The sequence below is a fragment of the Labrus bergylta genome, chromosome 9, assembly GCF_963930695.1.
Source record: "Labrus bergylta chromosome 9, fLabBer1.1, whole genome shotgun sequence".
Lineage (NCBI taxonomy): Eukaryota > Metazoa > Chordata > Actinopteri > Labriformes > Labridae > Labrus > Labrus bergylta.
Window position 1 is genome coordinate 3,730,338 of NC_089203.1, and position 24,506 is coordinate 3,754,843.

At 41.7% G+C, this 24,506-nt stretch overlaps 1 protein-coding gene and 1 long non-coding RNA gene across 4 annotated transcripts; both read right to left on the bottom strand.

Annotated features, from left to right (window-relative positions):
• Nucleotides 1–592: 592 nt before the first annotated feature.
• Nucleotides 593–21,448, bottom strand: sh3tc2 (SH3 domain and tetratricopeptide repeats 2). Of its 3 annotated transcripts, XM_065958830.1 has the most exons (23): nt 21,180–21,448; nt 17,385–17,505; nt 15,951–16,043; nt 13,627–13,758; nt 12,833–12,960; nt 12,530–12,635; nt 11,010–11,153; nt 9,928–10,129; nt 9,696–9,769; nt 8,818–9,013; nt 8,439–8,575; nt 8,188–8,238; nt 7,805–8,109; nt 7,328–7,522; nt 5,238–6,098; nt 4,909–5,129; nt 4,632–4,798; nt 3,498–3,675; nt 3,247–3,397; nt 2,899–3,021; nt 2,142–2,292; nt 1,855–2,051; nt 593–1,734 (listed from the first exon to the last, which is right to left on the bottom strand). In XM_065958830.1, the coding sequence occupies exons 2-23, from the start codon at nt 17,407–17,409 to the stop codon at nt 868–870; spliced, it is 4,704 nt and encodes a 1,567-aa protein (XP_065814902.1). In that variant the 5' UTR covers nt 17,410–17,505; nt 21,180–21,448; the 3' UTR covers nt 593–867. The 3 variants fall into 3 exon arrangements, with proteins under 3 accessions (XP_065814902.1, XP_020485389.3, XP_065814901.1); XM_020629733.3 differs by lacking the exon at nt 17,385–17,505; XM_065958829.1 differs by lacking the exons at nt 17,385–17,505; nt 21,180–21,448 and adding an exon at nt 17,506–17,834.
• Nucleotides 21,449–22,547: 1,099 nt separating this feature from the next.
• On the bottom strand, nt 22,548–24,328 carry LOC114920132 (uncharacterized). The gene is made up of 3 exons (XR_003808434.2): nt 24,251–24,328; nt 23,308–23,383; nt 22,548–22,807 (listed from the first exon to the last, which is right to left on the bottom strand). It is a non-coding gene; the product is annotated as an uncharacterized lncRNA (long non-coding RNA).
• Between the last annotated feature and the right edge of the window lie 178 nt (nt 24,329–24,506).

Sequence of the window (24,506 nt, forward strand, 5' to 3'; positions counted from 1 at the left end):
TCAGGACTTCATATAAAGAAGTGAACCATTTAATGAAGTTCCTGAGACACTTAAAAATAGTTATTCATGGGGTGCTGGTATCCTAGTGCATGTCCCCCTTGTACGGAGGCCATAGTGGCTCCCCCCCCCCCGCCTACCCCCTGATTTCGGACTCTATCCAATGTCCTGTCTCTAAATGAAGGCATACAAATCCCCAAAATGTGTTTAATAAAAAAAAAATATATATATATATATATATTTACATCAAGGGACGCCTCCCTTTAGAGGTTTTCCAGGCACGCCCTGGGAACACCTCGGAATCCCCCAGGAGGAGCTGGAAAGCGTTGCTGGGGAGAGGGAAGTCTGGCTTGACTTACTGCACTTGCTGCCACCGCGACCCGATCTCGGATAAGCGGAAGAAAATTGATTTTTATTTATTTTAAAACACACAATTCATAAATATATTTTTGTCTTTACTTTTACAGAAAATGTTTTATTTTAATTCGTCATTGTGTTTTTTAATTGTTCATGTGTGCTTTGTGTCATGTTTTTGTGCTTTCCATGCACCCCAAACAATATTTTTTTGACCTAATCACAAATAAAAACTCAGCAGTCATATAGCATTCTTTATTCTGAAGTTTGTCTTCCAGAGATACAAAATACACATTTAAAAACATATAATACACACACAATGCATCAAACAGTGTCATATCCTCTGAAGTGACTGTACAAAAAGGCCCATGCTGCAAATGTCATACATCTCAGTATTAACATCTTTTATACAATAAGTGCTGTGTGGCTGGAACGTTGGAGTCGGTTTGCTGGTCGACAAACATGTGACCAGACTGAGGAAAGTCAGCGAAGAATACTACGTGTTTCTGGACTTAACTATGAGTGGACATGATCTAAATCCATGTGTGTGTCATCAGATTGATCTTCATCTGTGGTTACAACAACAGTCTCTGTGTGGTCAGTATCACACTGATTGTCCTTAAGACTAACATCTCTTTCAACAGAGTCTGCATGAGTTTCTCTTGTTGCTGTGTTTTGTTCATCCTGTAATTCAGAGTGAGTGTGTGTGTCCTCGCTGTGTCTGGTAATGTCACCTGCATGTTGGACAGGTAAGTGACTGTGCACTCTGTGTGCAGTGTCAAAGCTTTTCCCGTCTGTTTGCAAAGTGTCTGTGGAGCTGCTGGAGTCTGATATCTGCTCCTTAGCAGTGTCAAAGGATTCAGTCAAAATACTGTCACTGTATGAATGACTGGCCACGGTTTCCATCTCGGAGGCGTCAACGAACGGGCCGTCCACATCAGGAGGATCACCTTCAGCACCTTCTTTATCTGCAGTAAGTCCTGAAGTAGTGTCCATACATCTATCATCTGTGTTTCCATTGATTAGACAAGGTTTTGTAAATGAGTTTTCTTCATGTTTCTCATCTTCAGAAGTCAAAGGGAAACTGCTTCTTCTCTCTGTACATTCCACATCAGAGTCTGTTTCCTGTCTTTGGCCTGGCTCCGTGTCTGTAGCGTTTTCCACGTCTTCCCTTCCCACAGCAGCACCTTCCCCTCCAGCCAGAACTCTCTTCAGACTCCGGGCTCTGTCTCTGTAAACTTGGCACAGCTGAGCGTCGGGCATGTGGTTGCCGTGGATCTCGGCCAGCTTCATGTACACCACGTAAAGAGCCTCGGGGTTGGCCTGGTCCTCCATAGCTGCTGCGAGAGCCAACTGGAAGTATCCCACTGCATCGAACGCATCCTGGAGAGTGCACAGAGCAGAGTTTAAGAACAGGGATCATCCCAATTAAGTGTACTAGACTAAATAATGAACATTAAAAAGAAACATGAGCAGATGGTTCCCATGAGGAACAGCATTTACCTTCAGATTGTGCAGCGTAAGATTGCCCAGTCTGCAGTAGACCTTGGTGTAGAAGCGAGCCTCCATGGGGTGCTGCAGGACGAGTGGGCAGAGGGACAGCGACTTGAGGTAGTAGTTCTCAGCCATCTCATACTGCTGCAGGCTGTAGTAGACTGTAGCCAGCCGGTGGTAGGCTGTCCTCTCGTTCACAGACACAGCTTCAGAAATAAAACAAGTCATCATGCTGCAACTGCACGTTGGACATTGAAAAACTGATTCCACCAAAAGTACATGCTCATACTCTGCACCTGTTTTGTTGGCGATCTGAACAGCCAGTGTCGCGTACTGCAGGGCCTCCTCCTGCTCTCCCAGGTTCATTAACAGCTCCGTCAGTTTACTCAACAAACGGAACTCTGAGTCAATGTCCTTGATGCTCCGTGCAAATGGCAGACTGCCATCCTGACAACAAACATATGATAAAAGATCAGATGATAAAAAAATCAGGCTTGAAATTGTAGAATTGCAGATATAATATGAAAGTTGAGATTCTCATTTCCCACCCCCCCAAAAAATAAAAAGATAACCTGCAGAAAATAGATGAGTTTGTTGTTTTGAAACTTTCTTAAGACACAAACCAAAAGACACATTTGACAATAAGTGTTGTGCAGCTTTTAACAGTATGTGTTTCAACTCTCTGAGGGACTGCAGTCTGAAAGTAAACACTTCAATCTGTCACTGTTTGGCGAGTTACAAAATGCATCGCTATGCAAATCAAAGTTAGCTGTTAATTTAAGCAGGAAATGACACTTTTGTTTTCAAAACTTTGAATACAAATGCTTAACGATGACTTTGTATATGTGTGTACAACCGCCACTGAAATTAGATCATCAACATAAAGATCAGAAACTAAAACCAGCTAAATGAAAAACTTAAACAGCTGCATCCATCGTTGCCTGGCCCGAGAAGGCCGCTATACCTCTGGATGTACAGAGTCACAAAGCTGCCATGTGTCTTTCTCCAATTGCACTATAAAGAAACTACATCAGGTACTTTGTGTCGTCTCACCCTGTAGAAAGGAAGTGAAGCCATCCTGTTCCTGTGGCCTTTAAAGTAGACGTCTCCCGCCTCCTCGTAGATGCTCATGGCAAAGTGAGGATCTTTCATCCTGAGCGCTGTCTTCACTGCTGCCTGTCAAACACATGATGTCAAACAATATTGATTGAACAATGGCCGCTTGGGTGAGGATTTGATAAAGTTGTAACAAGGAACAAGGACTATACCAACCCAGAACAAATGACTGTTTGGCCAAGGTGCTCAAAGCAGAAAAAAGAATAATTGACTTACAGTAAATTGTTCAAGTCCCTCATGAAACCACTCTAACCCTAATTCTATACTGTAGACCTTTCTTCTCACCTGCAGATACATGTCAGCCAGCTCGTCCTCCAGGATGAGGTAATAGATGCGTCCCACCTGCAGCCACGTCTCTGATTCCTCTTCTCTCTTGCCCAAGTCAATAGAAATCCTCAGGCTCTGCTTAGTGTAGTCCAGAGATTTACGGGATGATCTGTGAACCACGATACAGAGGTGAGAAGAGAAAAAAAAGAGTTATTATAGAAATATGGACGGGGAATAAGAAAGAGTGGGACATGGAGGCAGAGACTGACTTCTCAGTGTTGAGAGAGAGGTAGAGGCTGCTGAGGATTTCCAGATACTCCCCCTCCAGCCTCTTGTCCTTCAGCTCTCTGGACACAGACACACAGTGCTCGTAGTAGACGATGCTCTGACCGTACAGCATTATGTCATTATACAGCCGACTCAGCACTTTGGCCACCACCATCTGACCTGGGAGAGAATACAGCGGATAGAAATACTGTCATACATGTATGCTTTTTCAGAAAGTAGGGTAAAATATTCAATGTGCATTGGCATGGCTAATACTGTTGGGTAATTGCAGCTTAGCAAAGATTTACTGGCAATGATGTTAGAATAAAAAAACACACATATGATATATTTGTTGACAGTATGACTACTGCTGTTTGAAAGCCCCTCACTTCCTTATACTACTTCTACTTCCTTATTCCACCAAAATACCAAATCAAATTCCTTGTGTTTGTAAAAATATTTGGCAATAAACTTGTTTACAAACATAATTGTCTTTACATAATGAATCCACCAGGGGGAACTTGGAAGAATGGTTAGGCTCTAATCACGGCAAACCTCTCAGACTTTTGTAACTTAATCAACATGCTAGCAGCCGAAAGCCGAAAATCCAGTTCTGGTCATTTAAATAAGTTTGATTAGAAGAAATGAAAATCTTTTTTTTAGCAGTATTGTTTTGTAGTTATTAATTGAAGATTATTCTATTTGAAACATTTAAAAGAATACGACAATGTTTTGAGAATTGAGCTAAGTCGCACTTTTGTCCAAGAGTAACATGAAAGACTGACGACCACACTCATGCCACAGTCGAGCTGCCAGTTAGCTTAGCATTGCCTGAAGACTGAAATAAAAGGGAGAGCAGCTAGCCTGAATCTGCACTAAATAACAACTTGTGGTTTTAGCTCTTTAACTTTTTGTTTGGATTAAAAATACGCAGATAAAACATGTTGATAACTAAATGGCCTGAAGCTTTGTTTGGACCATGTGAGAAAGTTGGATCCACCATTATTCCTCCTTTTCCAATCTTTGAGCTATTAGCTAGCTACCTGTAGTTAGCATGTGGTAATATAAGAGCTGATGTTCTCTTTTCTTCAGGAAAATGAAAAGCTATTCTTTTCAACCTGTTAATGTGTACTCACTGTGTAAATTTCTGGAATGCAGTGCAATTAGTAGCCCCATTTCATAACAAGCCCTGATGTCCTGACTCCTCCCTCTATCTTTGTAGCTCCGCCCCAGCCAAAGGTAGGTTTGAACATGCTCTTCATCTGTGGGGCTTTCACCGAGATCCATGAAAAGATGAAGGGATCTGATGAAAACAATGAATCAAGATGAATAACTTTCAATTTAAAAAAAAAATACAAAATGTCATAAGTTTCCTTTGGTGGAAAATGTTCAGTGAGAAGACAAATATCTGACCTGACCAGGAAGCGTTCTGCTAACAAAGACGCCCCCACATCCAGAGCCAAGCAGCCTAGGTTGGCCAGTGCTAGCGCCTGGTTCCTCTGGTTTCCACTCTCTCTGGAGATTACCAAAGCAGAGTGGAGATGCCTGCCTGCCTCTCGGATACAACCCTGTCGCCTCAGGCACAGAGCCAAGAGGTTGTGGATCACGCCTCGCTGCGTTGGACTGTCTGTGCCCTGGAGAAGCACAGATTTCAAATTAACATACGCAGGCATGTTAAAGCAAGCTCAGCTTTACTGAAAGTGGATGATTTATCAAGGTGAATAGCATTGTGTTCTCTTTACCTGTAGGGATGTGAGCAGTGGCTGCAGGACACTCTGAGCCCGCTCAGCCTGCCCGGTCAACACCAGCAGCCATCCGAGCAGCACAGACGCCTCAAACCCCTCCTCCTCGATGATGTGTCCTCCAGTTTCAACAGCCTGCTGAGCACAGTGAACGGCTTTATCCAGAGCATCATACTGCTGATAGACTGAAGCCAAGCCCAGGCACAGGTCCCTCTGCGTCTTCATGTCCTCTCCTTGCTCAGCTATAGCCAGAGCCTGCTGCAGGTAAACCACAATCTGAACAGGGAGCAGGGAGGTTCCTTCCTTCCAGCAGGGGTTCAGGCGTACAGAGTTTCTGATAAACAACTCGATCCTCTGGAAGTGATCTTGGAGGGAGTGGTCTTGTCTCGAGTCCAGGCTTAGGGAGGCTAGCACTAAGTAAGGCATGTATTTACGATGATAGAGCCAGCTTAAGAGCCAGTTGAGGTCGAGGAGAACTATCGGAGGCTCCTCAGCCGCCAGGAGAGTCACCGAGAGGAACTGGAGCCGCTCCACAAAGGGAAGAGCATCATCAGTCTTTTTAAGAAGCAGCAAGAGGCTGGAGATGAGGTAGCAGACACGAGCCTCCAGGTGTTTGTCTCCCATCACCACCGATCGCCTCAGGAGCAGATTGAGCAGCTCAGCCTCATCCATGGAGGTGAAGGTGTGGCAGGGCAGGCAGAGGAGCAGAGCGCTCGCCTTCTCCAGAGTCTGAGGCAGCTTGTCAGTCATTTTCTGCTTCAGGTAGACCGCAGTGAGGTTTGTGAAGAGAGCGACCAGGAGGGGAGTGTCAGAGAAACTGTCCACCTGAACACTCAGGGACTCCTCATAGTACACACGGGCCTGAGGAGAGAACAAACACACTTAACATCGACTATCTAATAATGTTATGATGGACATTTCAGATTCTTCACACACAATCTGCATATTATACAATTTATTATAATAGGTGAGTTAATGATAATAAATTCAGTAATACTAAACCCAGAACACAAAATGTATATTCTTATCATACATTCCTCTAAGTGGGTTTATTTGAACAAAACACTAGGTTTTGTGGGCAATTTCCTCCTTGTTTTTTTTTGTTTAAATTAAAGCTAGGTTTCCTTTTAGCATTAGCGTGAAAAAGAAAAGAACAAGAGTACTGTTTTCAGGCACAATGATCTGCATCTTAAAGAGCGGGAAAAAGGAACAGACTCTTCTATGACACATCATCTGTTGTGCAAATTTTTTTTTAAAGTTTTTTATATATATAAATACTTTATTAATCCCTGAGGGGAAATTCTGTTTTACACTCTGTTATTTAGAGACATGCTTCTCACACACATATAGGCACTAATCACACACATGCACAAACAGGACCTGTGGACATGCATTAGTGGAGAGATTCAGAGTGGGGCTGCTACACACTGCTATGCAGAGAGTGCATCAGAGCAGTTGGGGGTTCAGTGCCTTGCTCAAGGACACCTCGGCAGTGCTCAGGAAAGTGCCCTGTCACCTCTCCAGCTACCAGACCAACTTCCATTTTATGGTCTGCACCTGGTCTTGAACCGGCGACCCTCCGATTTACAACCCAAATCCCTACGGACTGACTAGCATTTTCAGCTACTAAAGATCAGCATCATTTTGCCTGTTACAGTCATCATCAGACAATAATGAAGTCAGATGTCACTACAGATTGAAATAGTAAAATCTCCATTTTTAAGTCAGAGGTCAGAGAAGATATACAATATTTGAAGTACAGCTTTGCAAATTTAAGATATATTAGGGTCATCTTTCAAAGGATGCTGCCAACACATGCATGCAGGCTTTTATTTGTCCCCCTGGGATTAATAAAGTATTTCTGATTCTGATATGTCTTATTTATCACATGTTGGGGGGAAACAGTCATTAAACCACTGGAGTCTCTCTGTAATCAAACCTTAAAAGGTGTTAATAAAACTATGCACTACCAACATTATAATGACATCCTTGTTAGTTCTAGTGAAGATGTTTGGTTGTTACCTAGAGAAGAATGGAGCCCGTTTGCATGCCAACAACCTTCATATGAATGCTGGAAATAAAAGACAAACCTGTGACAACTTTAACTTCCTGGCACAGAGTCTTCCCAGTAGGAAGCATGCCCGTCGATGTGCCCAGTGCATGCCCATTCTCTTAGCGCCCTCCCTGACGCTCTCTAGGTGCCCTGAGAGCTCGTCCTCAGTCTTCCCGCTGAAGGTCGCCCACAGGAAGGAGTAGTGCAGGTCGTACAGGGGCAGGAAGTCCTCCTGAGGAAAGAAGAAACAAAAGATTTGGCACGTCTGCTTCAACTTTTAAACTTTAGTTTACATAAAGGAATGTGTTGAGGTAGTAGTTGTGTTATCATTTCATGAAACAGTAAAGTAATGCTAAGATCTGGAGTTTCATTTCTGGTGGCCTAAACTATCCCTTTTTTGACAAACTGAAAACATTGACACCATTAAAATTATTTCAACCTGTTCTACCCAAGGAAGTCAGAGAAAAAAGCTTCTGTTCTTAGTAATCAATGATTAAACCGGGTCTCTTCTGACCTGAAAGTGTTCCTGGTTGAGCAGGGTCAATGTGGGGTCACTGGGCTCAGAGTCGTCCCCCTCCCAGCTGTTGTCTTCTAAGAAGAGAGGTGGGTCTTCCTGGAACTCGTCCATTTCCCTGAATGTGTCGTCCAGAGTGAAGGACAGGTGCTCTCCCTCCTGTGGCAGAGGATTGTGGGAATGATAGAGGGACAGACGAGGATGGGACTGAGAGACGGAGGTGCGGGGGGAGGAGTGGTACGGGGGCGTCCCTCCACTTGCTTCTGACATGACACTCAGACGTGTGCTTGTGGAGACTTTGTGATCTGAGAAAGAGTCAGATACAGTAAGTTGTCTTTTAAGCCCATTAACATCTGATTTCTCAATAAACTATAAACCATTACCATGTTTTGGCCGATTTCTGATGTACATGAAGTCAGTCTCATCCAGTCTGTCTGGAAACACACAAGGTAAAACAATTACAGTCTCAGATTTCCAGCTCAAGATGGAAACATACTTTTTTTCCAAGAACAACAAAGTTCAACTATTTAGGAAAAGGCTCGGCACATGAAACTAAACATGACCTACATTTCAGTTATGACTCCTAACTGACAAACGGTACAAATATCTCTATATCAGCCCCGTGGTCCGTTACCTAGCCTGTACACAGAGCTGATGTCAGATGAGAAGAGCCTCTCCAGCAGGCTGCTGTCACTTGGCTCCGAGCTGCAGGGGTTAACCTGAGCCAGGCCGGCCCGCTCCTCCTCAGTCAGAAAGACCAATTGTCTGTCTCTGTGTGGGCAAAACAAAGGCAGCATTATCTCGTCAGCTGTCTACAGCCTCCTCACCACATCCACCCTGCAAAAAACACTAAATCAGATTTCATAACAGCTCATCACAAAACTATAAACAAGAGGTGACTCTGGGATATGATCAAGATAAAGAGCATTACAAGTTCAAGTGACACACATCATTAGGCCTGTAAGTTCAAGCCACACCTTAGACAACACAACATGAAAAGCTGAATTTCTTACAGGGGTTTGATGTCCAGAGGTTTGACATGGGCCTTGTGTACAAAGCCAGTGTGACCAGTGGAAGTGTGTGTTCCTATAAAGACGCCCAGTCCTCGGACTAGCAGACCCTGGATCTCCACAATATCACCTTGACTTAGCTGAAGCTCATCTGGGCCCACTGGACTGTAGTCAACCACGGCTACACAGGAACCCGTCACTGAGAACAACAGAACAAGACACAGACATATAAACTATACATAAACAAAGTCTGATTATAAAACTGATCACACAAAATAATAAAACTGCAAAGCTTATTTGATGCAGTTTTTTTATATATTCTGCAAAGGGGTTTGACAGGATATAAAAGGTGAAAAACTCTCATTCACAAGGTGCATACCGAGCATGCTTGGACGAGCATAAACCTCAGCATATAAACATTGACCAACTGCAAGCTGTGCACTGCCCAATGTTCTGGTCAGCAGAGAGTGAAACAGCTAGATTTAATCCTGAAAAACTGTTAAATGACCGATTTAACATACACAATATGTAACTCTCAATATTTAAATTTGTCTTAATGTATTTCCTGATGTTTGTGAGGAACTTCCCTTTATCTCATGATTCATCCAGGGATTTAACCCTGTTCAGTTGACCTCAGCATTTAGCATTAGTTACTGTCATAGGTCATGAAGAAGGATGAAAGTCATTTGACTGTGAATAAGAGATGAAAGTACAATACATACAACCACCAACGGGGGGGGGGTCATTGTATTTAAAGAGACACACAACCCAAAATGGAGCATTCTGAGAGAGCTGGTTTATACAGGGTCACAAACCTCCTCTGGTGCTTGATTCATGTTATATTTTGACCAAAGCACAGCACAGATGTGCATTGAACTTACCTATAGAGTCCTCAAACGGTTCCTTTTCTGTTGGTGTGCAACCAACATTGCCTGGGTACTTCCTCAGGAACCACCTGACCAAACAAGAATTTAGATTCATAAAAACGTGGGAACTTAAATACATCATTGCTAGCAATAATCTGTGTATTTAAACAACAGTAAAAGAATGCTGTTCCTCTCATTGCATATAAAAGCATCTGTAACAGAATTTGAGGAACACACAGGGACTCACTGATAGAAAGGGTAAGGCAGAGGTTGCATGGCGTTGACTGGCACAAGTCCGTGGTTTCCTGTGGAGAGCATAAAGCCCTCCCACATGTTGTCCTGCCCCGTGTCCCTCACCATCAGCAAGTCATTCTTTATGAACGACAGCTGCTCTTCGTCATCCTCATCCTGATCACTCCTTGTGAAAAGTGCCTTAGCAAAGAAGGATCCTGCAAAGAAATCAGTGTATTAGTTGACAAATTCAAGCATAGCAACTCCATAGCCAAACATGTAGAGACAAACTAAGTAAGTAAAGTGTGCATCCAGACATGCAGAGTGACTCAGTCAGCGTTTTTGTTTTGGTAAAAATCAACACACTTAAGTTTAAGATCAGCAGAATTGCTACGGCTAGTGCGCCCTCATTCAGTCACTGGAAAATGATGGATGTTTTATTTCCCCCTCTATTACGTTAATGTAATTCTCATCACTATTTGCCAGCGCTGCAGTACCATTATGTAATTCCATGTAGCTTTCTGCCTGGGGGAAATGTCTAGTAGAAAGTAGAGTATACTTAGCTAGGGGAAATCAATATGCATTCCTGGAGGGAAGTGCAACATTCATTTTGCTTTAGCAGAGTATTTTATGAAGCATAACATTTTGACCAATGTGCGTAAAATCAGTGACATCCAAGTCCTACTTAATTCACTTTTAGGAGGAGTAAATTGACATTTATGGCCCTAAATAGACATGGGATTATAATTCTGACTTGTAATTATAAGTCCATTAAACTTAGTGGCTGTGTACAGTGACGCACATGAGCTCTTCTTATGGAAATAAAGAGTCTACTGCTCTGATTTGTTCAGTCATTTGGCAGCTTATTCCTCCGGCTGTCACAGTGTTAATTGGGGTCAGTGAAAGGGGATTAAAAGTAGTAGGAACAAATGGAGGCTGCCATTTGCTGCTATATAATTAAACAGACAAAATCCAAGCAATCCAGGCTTTAAACATTCTAACTATCAATCGAGGATAACATACTACATTTTGTATTTGAAGGATATGAAGATAAAGTAAAATAACTGTAGTCATATGCCTCAACGAGCCCTTACTGACCCTCCTGGAGTAACAGGCCCAGGTAGAGGGTGGCCAGATGTTCCTCGTCCACAGTGACATTTATCTCCAGGTCACTGAGCAGCTCGGGGTCCAGCCACACGGACTGATCACACAGGAAGTTCTCCAAGCAACGAGCCACATAACCTGTGATGTAGAACACACGCAACCTTTACTCTTCATGCTAACATCACCGCATCCTCAACACCAAAACCTTATCATCCAAATGTGATGCAAATTGGAGTTACAGTAAGCCAATACATGCATTAATAGGAAGATGAAAACTAGAGCCATTCATGTGTCTGTGACGTTATGGTCTATGTAAAACAGAGTCCTTGATGATAGTTAGGACGGTGTGTCTTCATGTTAAAATTGACTTGAATTTGTTTCTCTTTCTCTTAAATTTCATAGACTATAGCCACTGTTCTTGTCTTTGTTTGTTGGCCAGAATAACCCCTTAACTTCAGTGGAGATTCTGAAGTCTGTTGGGGCTCTAAGCAAAGATCACTAGGGGTCCATCCAAATCGCCATTATGTTAATCAATCTAATCAGAGACCAAGTGACTTGAATTGACAAACTTTAGTTTTCACAGGAATATTGAGAACCTTAGCAGTGCATTAACAGTGAGTGCTGTCAGATGGAGCCCCCGTAAAGAGGTTTCCTACTGTCATTGTAAAATTTGCACAGTTTGAGCCACTGCTTCGGTTTAAAGTTTAAAGTTTGTCAGCCACTTGTGGGCCCCCTGCTGGCCAGAGGCCCCAATCAGTTGCTTGCCTTGCCTGTTGACAAGCAGCATCTCTGCTTAACTTGCAGAGAACAGAGAAAAACAGTGTATTTCTTACCCCGGTAGAGTCTAGTGGAACCAGTGTTTATTTTTGCCCTATTTCTGCCTTTACCTTTATCTGATTCCAAGTATATAATTCTACAATTCATTTAGCTGATGCATTTATCCAAAAGTGGACAACATCAGAGAGTAAGTACAACACAAGCAAGAATCTAGAGAGGAGAAAACAACGTCAGTAAGTTCAGACAAACAGCTTTAAGTCTGATCAGACACACAGGTGCTGACAGGAAGTGACCAGAGGCAAAGCATTTATTTTTTTCAAATAGTAAAGTTAATATATCACCATCAACAACATCAACAGCTGTTCTTGAGAGTTCTAATATGCATCAATACCATCCCACATATCATCATCATCATCATCATCCTCAATATCTTGAAGGTTGCAGGTGTTCATAATAGAGTTGGATCTTTAGCTTTTTCTTAAAGGTGCAAAGGGACCTCAGATGAAATGGAAGCTAGTTGTTGTTGATAGTTTTGATTCAGGAGACAATGACTGAATCCTGATTGATGCCAAAATTAAATTGATTTTTTTCACACAAAGAATACACACACTTCTTTTTTAAATAACATAGAAAACACCCAAAAAATTAAAATGACTTTATTCAGAAGTTAGAACGAAATGACGTATTCATGTTGAAACCAATCAAGAATATAATTAAAAATATTCAGAGTGTCTTACCTAAAGCTAGGTATGTTGAAAACTTCCAGATCTCCTCGACAGTCTTGAATGTGAGTACGAAGCTGTCCTTCTCAGCATGGACAGACACCAGACGTGCAGACAAGTCCTGCAGAAACAAAGTTTTATGTTTCATTAACAAAACATCGTCCATGTGCCTTAAAGTGCACCGTATATCTATATCATTTAACAAAATATATTCAATTATCTGGACCCTTAATGCACCTTGTGTTTCCTTTATAAAGGTCTGAGTAGTGCATCAATGCCTCTGCAACGTCTGGGCTGTCAGCTCTGACTGTCACTCACTTTAAAGAGTTGGATGACGTCCTGGCTGTTACTCTCCACCACTCGCAGTCGGGTACGCAGTGCCTCCTGTAGCGCCCGGTCAGGATCCACACTGGAGCGCCTCCGCCCAGTAAACAACAGCACAATTTCTAGACAAAAGACAAGAAGAATGCTATGATAAATCACTCTTAGGTTCAGTTGCTGTAGATTAATAAGGATTTATCTAATCCAATGCAAATGAGCTAAAAAGAAAGATTTGACAGTAGCTTAGAGCGGACTTGGCATCCATTGTCTGCCAAAATGAACCAGCGAATAAATGGACAAATAATTCATTTATAATCCTTCTGCTAATTCATCACACTTGATCCAATAAGTTGTATTTGTCTGTCTGTAGTCAGTGATTAAATAAATACTAAAACTGCAATGAAAGGGCCTGATCTTATGCAAAACTTTCAAGAGTTCATTAAAGATTTTCTCCTAGAGCTCATATTTCAGTGAGACGCTCTGTGAGCACAACCTAAGTCCCCAGACTTAGCGAGGCAAAGCCATTACGGCCTCTTATTGGACTCTTAGTGTGGCCTTTTAAATCCATTCGAGAGGAAGAACCTGGGGAAGTGTGATAGATGGAGCCAAACTGCTGACTGAGTAAAACAATAGTAGACGGGGAATTCTGCCTCATCAGTATGCATGCATATAATATGCACAAGAAATGCTTCTCTGTGTAAAAGACAACTAGTCCAGACTGGTTAACGTGCAAACTTAACTTTCAGTAGTAATACACGTCAGGTAATGGAGGAAAAGATCATCAAAGGTACCTGAGGAGAATTTCTCTCCCAGCGACACTTTACTTCCTCTAAGGAAGGCCTCTTTCTTCTTCCAGTAGCTGTCAGTCTCCACTCCTCCATCAGCCGACTCCACCAGAGGACCATCCTCCTCTTCCCCTGAACCTGGAAGACGACACAAAGTCAGGACGAAGTGTTGGATTAAGATGAGATGGTCATGATTGATCTGATGTTGCACCAAAAGGAGATTATAAATGACTTTTCGTTCTTTTTTTTTCAAGGGCAGAAAACTAAATCAAGCGTTTTTTAAACCACTGTTTCTAAAACATTTTATTGTATTTTGGGATTTCTGTGTGATAAAGACAGGTGTGTATATGTGGAAAGAACTGAATCAAAAGGGTCAAAAGGTTGCTTTAAATCAAGCTGCTATCACAATGTGCATCCCTGCTGCTGACACAGGATGATAACCACTGTCTTGATGATTAAGGAGATTAGTCTTAGTTGTGATTTAAAGATTTGTGAACTAAAGCAGGGAGCTCACAACCTTTCTAGACTAAGTACCTCAAATATCCCTTCACTGACATCACTCAACATATTCTTAATGTGTTGTATTTAAGTCTTAACGAGCAGTGTGTTAATTCACAAACCCCTTCATATTTCTTTCACTGCTAAATTAAAATCTCTCGTCTCACCATCTGAGTTCGAGATGCTAATTCGTGCTCTTGTATCTTCCTGGCTTGAGTATAGCAATTCCAATTTCACCAGCCTCAACATGTCCCCCCCTTGACCGTTTACAAATTATTCAAAATGCTGCTGTCAGATTGTTAAGTAGGTCCAGCAAGGTTACTCATATTACAGCTATCTTATTGTCTCTGCATTGACTTCCAGTGAATTCCCGGATACATTTAAAGATCCTTGATTTTGACCCTCCATGATCAGGCACCTCTGACCTGCTCCATCCCTACATCCCCCCTCAAGTCTTCTGACCAGGGTTGTTGTCCCTCGTGTCCAACTGAAAACCAAAGGTGATCATGCCTTTGAATATATCCAACACTTTGAAACTCCCTTCATATGCACATATAATCTGCAGCTTCTTTGCTTAAAAAAAGCAGCTCCAGACCTTTTCAAACTGTCTTTTGACAATCGTTAATCTGGATGTATGTGATGTTATTTTTTACAAATGTAGTTTTTCTGTGTTCTTTTATGATTTTTACTGTTTTAAATACTGTTATGTTAAATACAGTATTTTGTGGAGGGCTAGTGCCCTCGCTCTAGTGAAAGGTGCAATACCAAATAAACTTTTCTTACTTACTCATTTAATGTAATCATAAACTGGATGTTATTTTACAGTTGTTAGTTATGTTTAAGTATAGCACATTTCATTCACCAAACCAGCAATTTAAAGTGAGTACAAAAAAAGGGGAAACCCTGCAATAAAAATGCCAATTGAAAGAACAGAAATGAATACATTTAAAAACAGAGTCTGCTTACAGGAAAGGGTAAGGATGGTTCATGGTGATTATTAAAGAGTGATAGTCAGTGAAGACCATACAAGTTTATAACCTGATTTCAAAGCTGGGTCAAAGTTAACACGTTTAATGTCTTCTAGGAGTGTCTGTGGTGCAAAGTTATTAAATGCTGCTTCTCCAAGTTTTGTTTCTCTCTGAGGTCATACTGTGACAGACCTGATGATCTGAGGGACCCAGTGGGCTCAAATGGTAAAAGACAATCAAAGCTGATATTTTGGTGCTTAGCTGTAGGACCTGTACATTAAGCTTGCTATTTTAACCCAGTACCCGTACTCTCATTTTTTCCTGAATAACCGTGCACTCAAAACTTCAAATATTCATCAAAGCTCTTTAACCATGTAGGGAAAAAAGTAGGTAATTATTTCAGCTGTTTATCTCACATTAATACACATGCGGATAATTTATTACTGATAGCTGTTCAAATTATCAATGCAATTAAAACTGAAGTGTACTTCTGAATTATTTTTTTTTTTAACTAAAAATAATTTCACCAAACCCATTTTTTTACTCTGTACATGTAAATACCTACTTGACTGAAACCATTTACTAAACATTTACAGTAAGTTATCTTTATAATGGCACATACGCAATAGTTTAGTGACCTTTTAATATCAGCCAGATGGATTCATAAAACAGCAGTAAAGTGGTGACGGGCTTCCCCTGGTTTGTTCCATTGTGCAGGGAGGATGTCCCCAACATTTCCTCCGTGTGTGACCACACAGGCAGCAGCACAGCTCTCTTAACAACTAGCATGATGTTGTTTGCCCTCCAAACTTACAAAGCACTCATGATAATAGATTATAGATTGATAAAGACAAAGTAGTCTACCTTGAGTCATGATGTCATTTCCTGAGAAGTGTTCACCCCCAAGAGTGTATGGAGGTTCCCTCCAAAGAGCATCCAGCTCAGCAGGAGAGATGTCTGATGAAAGGTGAACACATCAGTTCATGGATTAGAAAACAATGTCTCCTTGTCCCCTTTAAGATGACTTTTAATCAAAGGTTATCACCAACTTCTCAAACAGTTTGTTTAATCCAGCTCTGTCTTCACTTTCACATACTATTTCAGAACATTATAATGTATATAATGTTTGTCATTTTGAGCAATGAACTCATCAAGAGTTGAATGAGATTGATATGCCTTGAATGTGTGTTTGATAAAGAGAAAAAAGATGGACCTAGCCACTGGTTAGCTTAGCAAAAGACCAGGAACATGGGAAATAGCTAGCCTGGCTCTGCCTGCATTTTTTTTTTTGAAGAGTCAAGCAGCATTTTAAACCCTTCAAATTAACCTTAGTGATTAAAGTATTAAAACTAAATCAGGAAATGTGGGTCATGTGCCAGACTATTATCTTAGCTGAGAGGTGATGAAGGGAACCAGCAGAGACTCATTTAAGTCTACTTCTAGCTACTTCTAGGTTAGGCTACTGATGTAGGCACTTTTTTCTTGGATTTTTGTGAACACAACACAAAAAGTACAGTGCTTAAGATGTGCTTGTTTGACTTGATGGCACTCTAGCCGTAGTTTTTAGCTTATTTAAGCTAGCTGTAGTTTTTAGCTAACTTTCCACTGGAAGCAGTTGCACTCTACAAACTTGAAAGTGGTATCAGTCATCTCATCTCTGCAGAAGGCAAAATAAGAATATGTCACAAAAGGTTAAAAAAATCAAATCAAATCCCCAGGCTAGGGGAGAGTTAATGTCGCGGGGTGGGGGGTGTTCAAACAGTGAACATTAAAATGGTTAAGTTGAAGCCATTGGTTATTGAGGGAGTTATAAGGGGGGTTCAGGGGCAATACAGTGAACGTTGAACAGACACACACACAGCTGCACTGACATCAGAACAGCCTCAGGGCTCACACAGCTGCCCTGCCCCTGACTCCTCTACTTCCATGTCAGCACAGACACATGTTTTCAGACAGTCAGACACCACTTCAAATCAACAAGGAAGATACTGGGGACCAAATGGTAACAAAAAAAGTTATAAGTTTGATTAAAGCACACATCTTGTCGTCCATGCTTTGTCAGTGCAACAACATAGAAAAACAGTATTATCTTGTTGCAAAGCATTTCACAACAGCACAATAGGGCACACAACTTAGAAACACAATGCAATATGACATTAGGCCAAAGAGAACAAAAGCCTTTTCTTCATCCTACAACACTGAGCACAGTTAGCACTAACAGACTAACAGGTCTGCTTGAGTCGACACAAGCGTAGTCATGCTGGTACAAAAACAAAAACACTCCATGCCCTTTTTTACCTTCATGGCTAAGTGTGTTACCCATATTGTGTCTACACCTACGCTCCAGTCTATCTGAATGTATCGGTCCGTCTCATGACGGTGCAGAAGTAGTAGTAGCACAGAGTGGGCTGGGACAGACCTGTGAAGGAGGAGAGGCAGACTTTGATGAAGGGTCCACAGCAGCACGAGTTGAGCAGCGGTCTGCAGCAACAAGACGCCATCTGGCTCAGGAGCCGGCAACTCCCAGAGATCAATGCCATCCCATCAGTTCCCCCCCAAAAAACCTCTTTAACAACAACTCACTCTCTTCCTCTCTGCTGGACAAGCCCTGTTTCCCTTCCTATTTCTGTAGTCTCTTTCCTGCCTCTCTCTCTCTCTCTTTACACCACCAACTCTTTTACAGGATGTGTCTCACGTGTCCCTCTGAAGGCTTTATCTCTTCTTCTTCTTCTCTATCTGTCTGGGACTGCTGCTCTTTTTAATCCTTCTGTCTATTGCTGTCTCCATCTCCCCCCTCCTATCAGCCTCTCGCTCTCTCTCTCTCTCTCTCTCTCTCTCTCTCTCTCTCTCTCTCTCTCTCTCTGTCTCTCTCCAGTCTCTGCCCAGTCAGTCAGTGAATGCACAAAGCACTCTCTGCGATTGGTATGAGTGTGTGTGTGTGTGTGTGGGGGGGGGGGCATAGGCCTCCTTGAGAATATAGTATGTGTGTGTGAAAATATGCACAGAATGTGTGCCACCAAGACAATGAATGCATCTCTTTTGTGTGTGTTGCTGGTAGGATGGTTTGCTGAGCCACTGTAAGGCAATGCCACACAGGGACAGGCTGCAAGGTCACACCGAGGGGGGAAGAGAGTGGCCCAGTGGCATGGATCGAGGATCACTTTATACACAACACACAGTACAACACAACTATGCTCCCTGCCATCAGAGGGATGAAGGACGGATGATATGACATGCACAGACACTGATAACACCATCCTGCACCACCAGGTCACCGTTAAGTTTACAATGATGATCTGATAATAGATATGGAGGAGGTCCATCAAGGTTTTGATTATTCAAGGAAAGGTCAGGAACATTGACCTCTTGTGAACCATAGCATATGAGGGATAGATAGGTGATAATGGAGATTCAATGAGTGCATTTTTTAGACTGCAAAACCATTGGGACCTGTGTTATTGGCTTGAAATGACTGGCCCATTGCATACAATTATAATAATATGTGAAAGTTGTGTTTGCTGTGTTGTTCTCAATTTGTTTTACTTACAAGGCTACAAAATTTGAAGTTCAATCTGAGGTAAAGTAAATATCTGCCAAAAAAAAAAAAGGCAGCTATAGATAAAGGCAATTAAATCAAAAGAACAGCATGCCTTACCATGACATGTTAAGGGAACACTGTGTACTCAAAGAGAAGGTTTGTCATAGGATAAGATGTGTGGAAGGATCCCAAGAAGGAACTGAAATGCTGTACCTAATCTTTCAAATTCCTCTGCGTCATATAGTGCCACAAATGTGAAATTACATTCTAAAATAATACTGTTAAAGGCTAGTGCAACAATAGCTTATAGCCTTACTGTCACTCGTCGTTATTTATGCAACAATATCAAATACATATTGAGCTTCTAAAAAAATTCAATTTAAAGAAAAATATTTTTTTTAGTTATCACTGTAACTTTAATGGTTTTTCCTAAAACCATGACTTCATTTGATAAGTGTACAAGTTACTGATGATAACATAAACTGGTAAAGTGTTGTGTTAAGTGACACCTCTAGAACTGTACAGCTGATAGAAACTAGAGAATATGTTGTTTTTGTCTTTTTCAGATCAGTCTTTAAAAGGGGTACTGCAGAGATTTAGTAGTGCACTTCTTTAAAGCTATTTGTTAGAGAAACAACAGAAAATAAAAAACAACGGTGAATTTAAAAGATAGTGGGGACAGATGTCCTGGACAGGTACACGTTTCCCATGATGCAACCTGTTTGCATATTTTACCTGCATGCAATTTCCAAAACTTTTTTTTCAAGGTTTATTTTTGGGCTTTTTGTAACTTTATTGTAGAGATAGGATAGTGGATAGAGATAGGAAATCAGGGACACAGGTAGTGGGCAATGACATTGGAGAAAGGAGCCACAGGTTGGATTTTAACCCAGGCCGCCCGCTTCAAGGACCATAGCCTCTGTACATGTGACGCGCACCCTAACCACTCTGCGACCGGCACCTAAAAAAATTCCAAATCTTTGTAACTTCACATCCCATGTTTTTATACAGCCATCTTAAAACTGGAGGTCATTCAAGAGATTTTTCACTTTGGGAGGATTTCACTTTTTATGCTCACTATACACGTGACAAAACACAAAGCTCTGAATACTTTAAGAAAAGTGATGTCTCTTCCATGACCAGTAATTGCATGAGGGTGAACCAACTAACTGGATGTGGTCATTTGATATAATGACCAATCAAGGAAAACAGACGCATGCAATTTTCCTCATTCTTGATGCCCTGATCGTTCCCCTTCTTGGAGACCAAGCCTCTGACACATTGTGTGTTCATCTTGTTTATGTGTCGACTGAATGGTCAGGATTGAGTGTGTGCATGTGTCTCTTATGAAGCAGAAAGCTATAAACAAGCTAAAAGGCGTGTCAGGGCATATCCTGATACTCTTTAGACTCCCCCGCTTGTTTCTCATAGCGCAACAGATTCTGGCTAATCTAATAAACACAGGCTGCTCAAGGCTGATATTTGCTGTCACATGCTAGGTCTTTGTTTGCTTTGTGAGCTGCAGTTATCTCCATTGGCATCCACTTATAAAACATGCAGAGATTGGCCATAACATCTGATTCCTGGTGATGCTGTTGTTGTGTAAATATACTCTGTGCTGAACACCTGTTGATTTGTGTCCTATCAGCTGGACCATGGAGCCTATTCCTCATGTAAAAGACAACACACTGCAGACAGCATTCATATACTCTCATGTAAATAAAACACGTGCTTAAGAAAAAGTTCAGCCACAAACATGTTGGGTGTTGCCTTTAATGACAGGGGTTGAAAAGTCCAATGACCACATACCATAAATGACCCTTTACTCCCCGCACAGTCGGAAACCACAGCAAAAGCCTGAACTGCAATTGTGACACTCAGCGGCCCATGACAATAGCATTCAGCCATAATGAGAAACATATGGTGTCAGCAGTGTCTGGCTATGCTCAAATTCATGACAAGCAGGGGTTGTTTGTAGCTGTGTTTATGTGTGTGTGTTTGTGTGTACAATCTTAGCATGTAGATTTGGAAAATGTGGTAAAGGAGTTAGCAGTGTGAGAGTAACATGAGACAGAGGTTTTGGGCTCTAAGTTTAGCATAACCCCCTGTTAGCTCTCTCTCATGCCTGTGTCTGGGAGAGAGATCCCTGCAGGGAGATTCCAACACTGGTGCATAGCGGCATTTGTACAACCATGAAACACACACTGTGCTAGGGATAATTATAAATGTGTTTTTGGATAAATTAGGTTTAAGCTCATGTTCTGGGGTGTTTTATAAAATTCAGAAAAAGGATACATAAATCAGATGGATATGTTTATTTTTCTGCTCTTTGGGAGACTTTAGAAGTATTCACCTACATTATCACACCACTAGTGAACAAAATGAGGAACTGAAATCACTGCATGACAGTGAAGCTCCACTGCCCATGCTGTACCCTGTGGGCTGACAGCAGCTTTATGTGACTAAGTACAAAGTACAGCAGTGTTTGACCTGATACACAGAAGTCTTTAGAGCAGCTATAGACGTATGTTTAAAAAAGTAAAAAGAAGTCTTACCTCTGTGTTGCTTCCAGCTCTCACTTCTCAACTCATTCCTCATGTGCGATGAAGAAAGTGTGTCCTCATATGTATCTCTCAGTGTGTGTATGAGCGTTTTCACTGTTTCACCAGTGAGTTGAATCTCATGACAGCTGCTGAAAATGCCGTCATTCTCCCCTGTCAGCACCAAAAGCACAGGAGAGGAAAAACAGAAAAAGTGTGTAAGCCAGTGAGTGTGTGAGCCTTTGAGCGCTACAGAGGCTTTCCCAGACAGCATGTCACTGACTGAGGAAGTTTTTGCTGCTGTTAACTCCTCCCATTATTTCTTTGGGACAAGGGCACACAGCCTCCCCCTTTTCTCTCTCTCTCTCTCTCTCTATTTCTCCCTCACCCCTTTCCCCACACACACACACTCACACACTCTCTTTCTCTTTGAGCTCATAAGAGGGTTAAACCAGTATAAGGGGGTCAGGTAATAATTACATTTAAATCTATCTTTTAAAAGCTCTAACCCTGGTGTGACACCTCAGCACATTATAAGTCCTGTGTTTCCTCATTCTACAACACCAGTCACACCAGTTTGGTTTGACTGCACCCGCTCTCAGAAGATGACAGGCAGATTAAATGATCAGCTGGTTGGAACAATGCCTGAAAATCCCTCATCTTCATTTTAAAAGCCTTCATAGTCCTGCTCATACACTCACATAGCCGGTATTCCTTGAAGTGTACTTTAAGTGTGAAGTATTTATCGGCATGTGCTATGTGACTATACAAAAACAGGGCACATAATAGTGACCTGTTTATCACTGGCACATTATCACTTTCTGGCTCGTGTCATTTCCTATCCGTTTAAGGGGAGTTTACACTCCTCAGGCCTGTGTTGCTTTGGTTGTTTTTTTGTTGTTGTGCCTGCTTAGTTAAATATAAACTCTGAGACTGATTGTGTATCCCCCAGCCCCCAGTGCACCTTGACAAAGTCACCCTGAACACAGAATATCCACCCTGTGCTGCACATGTGATCATGTGATTTGCTATGCAAGACTGCAGTGTGTGTGTGTGTGTGTGTGTGTGTGTGTGTGTGTGTGTGTGTGTGTCTGTGTGTGTGGTCAGACAAAAGGCCAGAGGGTTACTGAAGAATGCAGCACACGACTGATCCCTCCAAAGATAGTGGACATGTGGCTTTACCGTGATTTACCCCATAAGAAAAACACTGAGTGAAAGATTCAAATGTACAATGGGACAACACATGAAGACTGCAAAAAAAAAAAAAAACACTAAATCATGTCTTCATCATGTGTTCAGCAGTTGGTAAAAAGCAGAACTTGTGATCTGTGTTGTTGTTTAATATCGCTCTGTTTGCTCAAGGAAAAGGAACAACGCGTGATGTCATCGGCGTGAAGGTTTATTCCAGTAATGATAAAGTACATAACAAGGGATGTTTGCTTTTACTGTCGATCAGAGGGCACTGACGCCTTTGCAGTCAGTGACAACAGACTGTTGACCTGACGGCTGCCTGCCCCGCTGCCTACAGTGTATGGGAAGGGCAGCTTCCTGTTTTTCTGCCCCCATCAGTTTGGAGCACAACACGGGGTTGACACAGCAGCACAATCAGCACCCGGCACACTTAAGGCGGACTTGACACCCACCTACATAGTGTCACACCAAAACCACACAAACACACACACATGATAGATACGGTTCATTTAAGTAAATCATTATCCTCCATAACACTGATAGTGATCACATTAAGCTATGACCTGCGGGCCGGATCAGTAAAGTATTTAGAGTGTTGTGTTTCATTCACAATTAAAGAAAGATACATTTTTGTCATTGAATATGAAAAATAAAACCTTTTACATGTAAGATTACATTATGATATAAAGTTTCTGTACAGAAGATAGATAAATGAGGTTATTGGGTTCAGACATTATGCTCTCTTTAAGTTTCAATTCCTCATCATTTGAGTAGTTTCTCTGTACTTCTACAAAGCTCTCTTTTGATACTGGGGTTTGTGTAAGGGGGGAAAGTAGATTAAAGGACAAAGAGAGAACATCTTGTACAACCGTTAAGCTTCAGAATTAAAAAGTTAAGACTGTGCGGAGAAGAAGAAGAGGGAGAAATAGAGAGAATATGTGGCGCCTCTTACATCCCACCATTGTCTGGCTTCCTCCAGGCTTCAAGAACCAATGCTTCCTCCGGGCAAGGGACAAGGCAGCCTCTTACTTTAATAAAAACAACAGGACACACCCAGCTCAATAAAAAAACAGCACAAATATACACATATAGTGCAAAGGGTCAATCATAACCAAAATATTATAGAGAGCTCGGTCAGACTCAGCCCTCTAAAGTTGAATGCTAACATATTATCATAAAAGGACTACAGTGTTTTTATTCAATATCCTTCTCTATGCTGGATTTTTTTAAATCACATTTGATCAACCTTATTTGCCTCTAAAGATAATTTCTATGACTGACACTGGAAACAGGAGGGTTAAATGTAGATCTTTCCACATATTTACGTATTAAACTATTGAAAGCAAACAAATAAAATGTGTCAGAGTGCATAGAAGCTCGTCTACCATTCACACAGAGTCAGAGTGATAGAAGCTGTGTGAGCTGTGATGTCTTACTGATTTACTTTACACGCCAATTAATGCAATTACTGTGTTTCTGCAGCTACACACAGCAGGTACCTCTGTCAGCAGATCGACAATTAACCCGTCGCCCTGAACACCAGCTCCACCGTAAATAATCCAATTAACTAATTTGCTTACGTCGACTTTCCAGAAGAGGGCGGTGTCATGACAGTTTTAGCAACAAGCCCAACCAGACACTACAACCAACAAGTCACACGAGTCGTAAATCCTCTCTAGAGACTTTAGATCAAATGCTTTGAATACATTTTTTTTGGTTCCATTAAAGGTTACTGATTCTGATCGGACTATTTGTAGGTCTAAATGACGCTGGCTTGACTTGACTTGAATTCTGAAATTAATTTAAAGCGCGTAACATGTTTAAATTCTCTGTCTCAGCCCTAACCTCGCGTGAAAAGTAGCTGAGGCCGAGAATAGTGACTTTGAAACATTTACCACTTCTTGCAGTGTGATGTAGGCTACAGGGTCCCCTGAGCGTTCACAGCAGCTCACAGTGACGTCGCTTAACCCAGGATGAAAGAGAGAGAGAGAGAGAGAGAGAGAGAGAGAGAGAGAGAGAGAGAGAGAGAGAGAGCGAGCGAGCTGTCAAGTCACCAACAGACAGGAAGAGCAGTACCGGAAGAAACATTGTTAACTTATACTTGGCATGTCTTTACTAATGTTCTTACTGAACATCATTATAGGACATTAC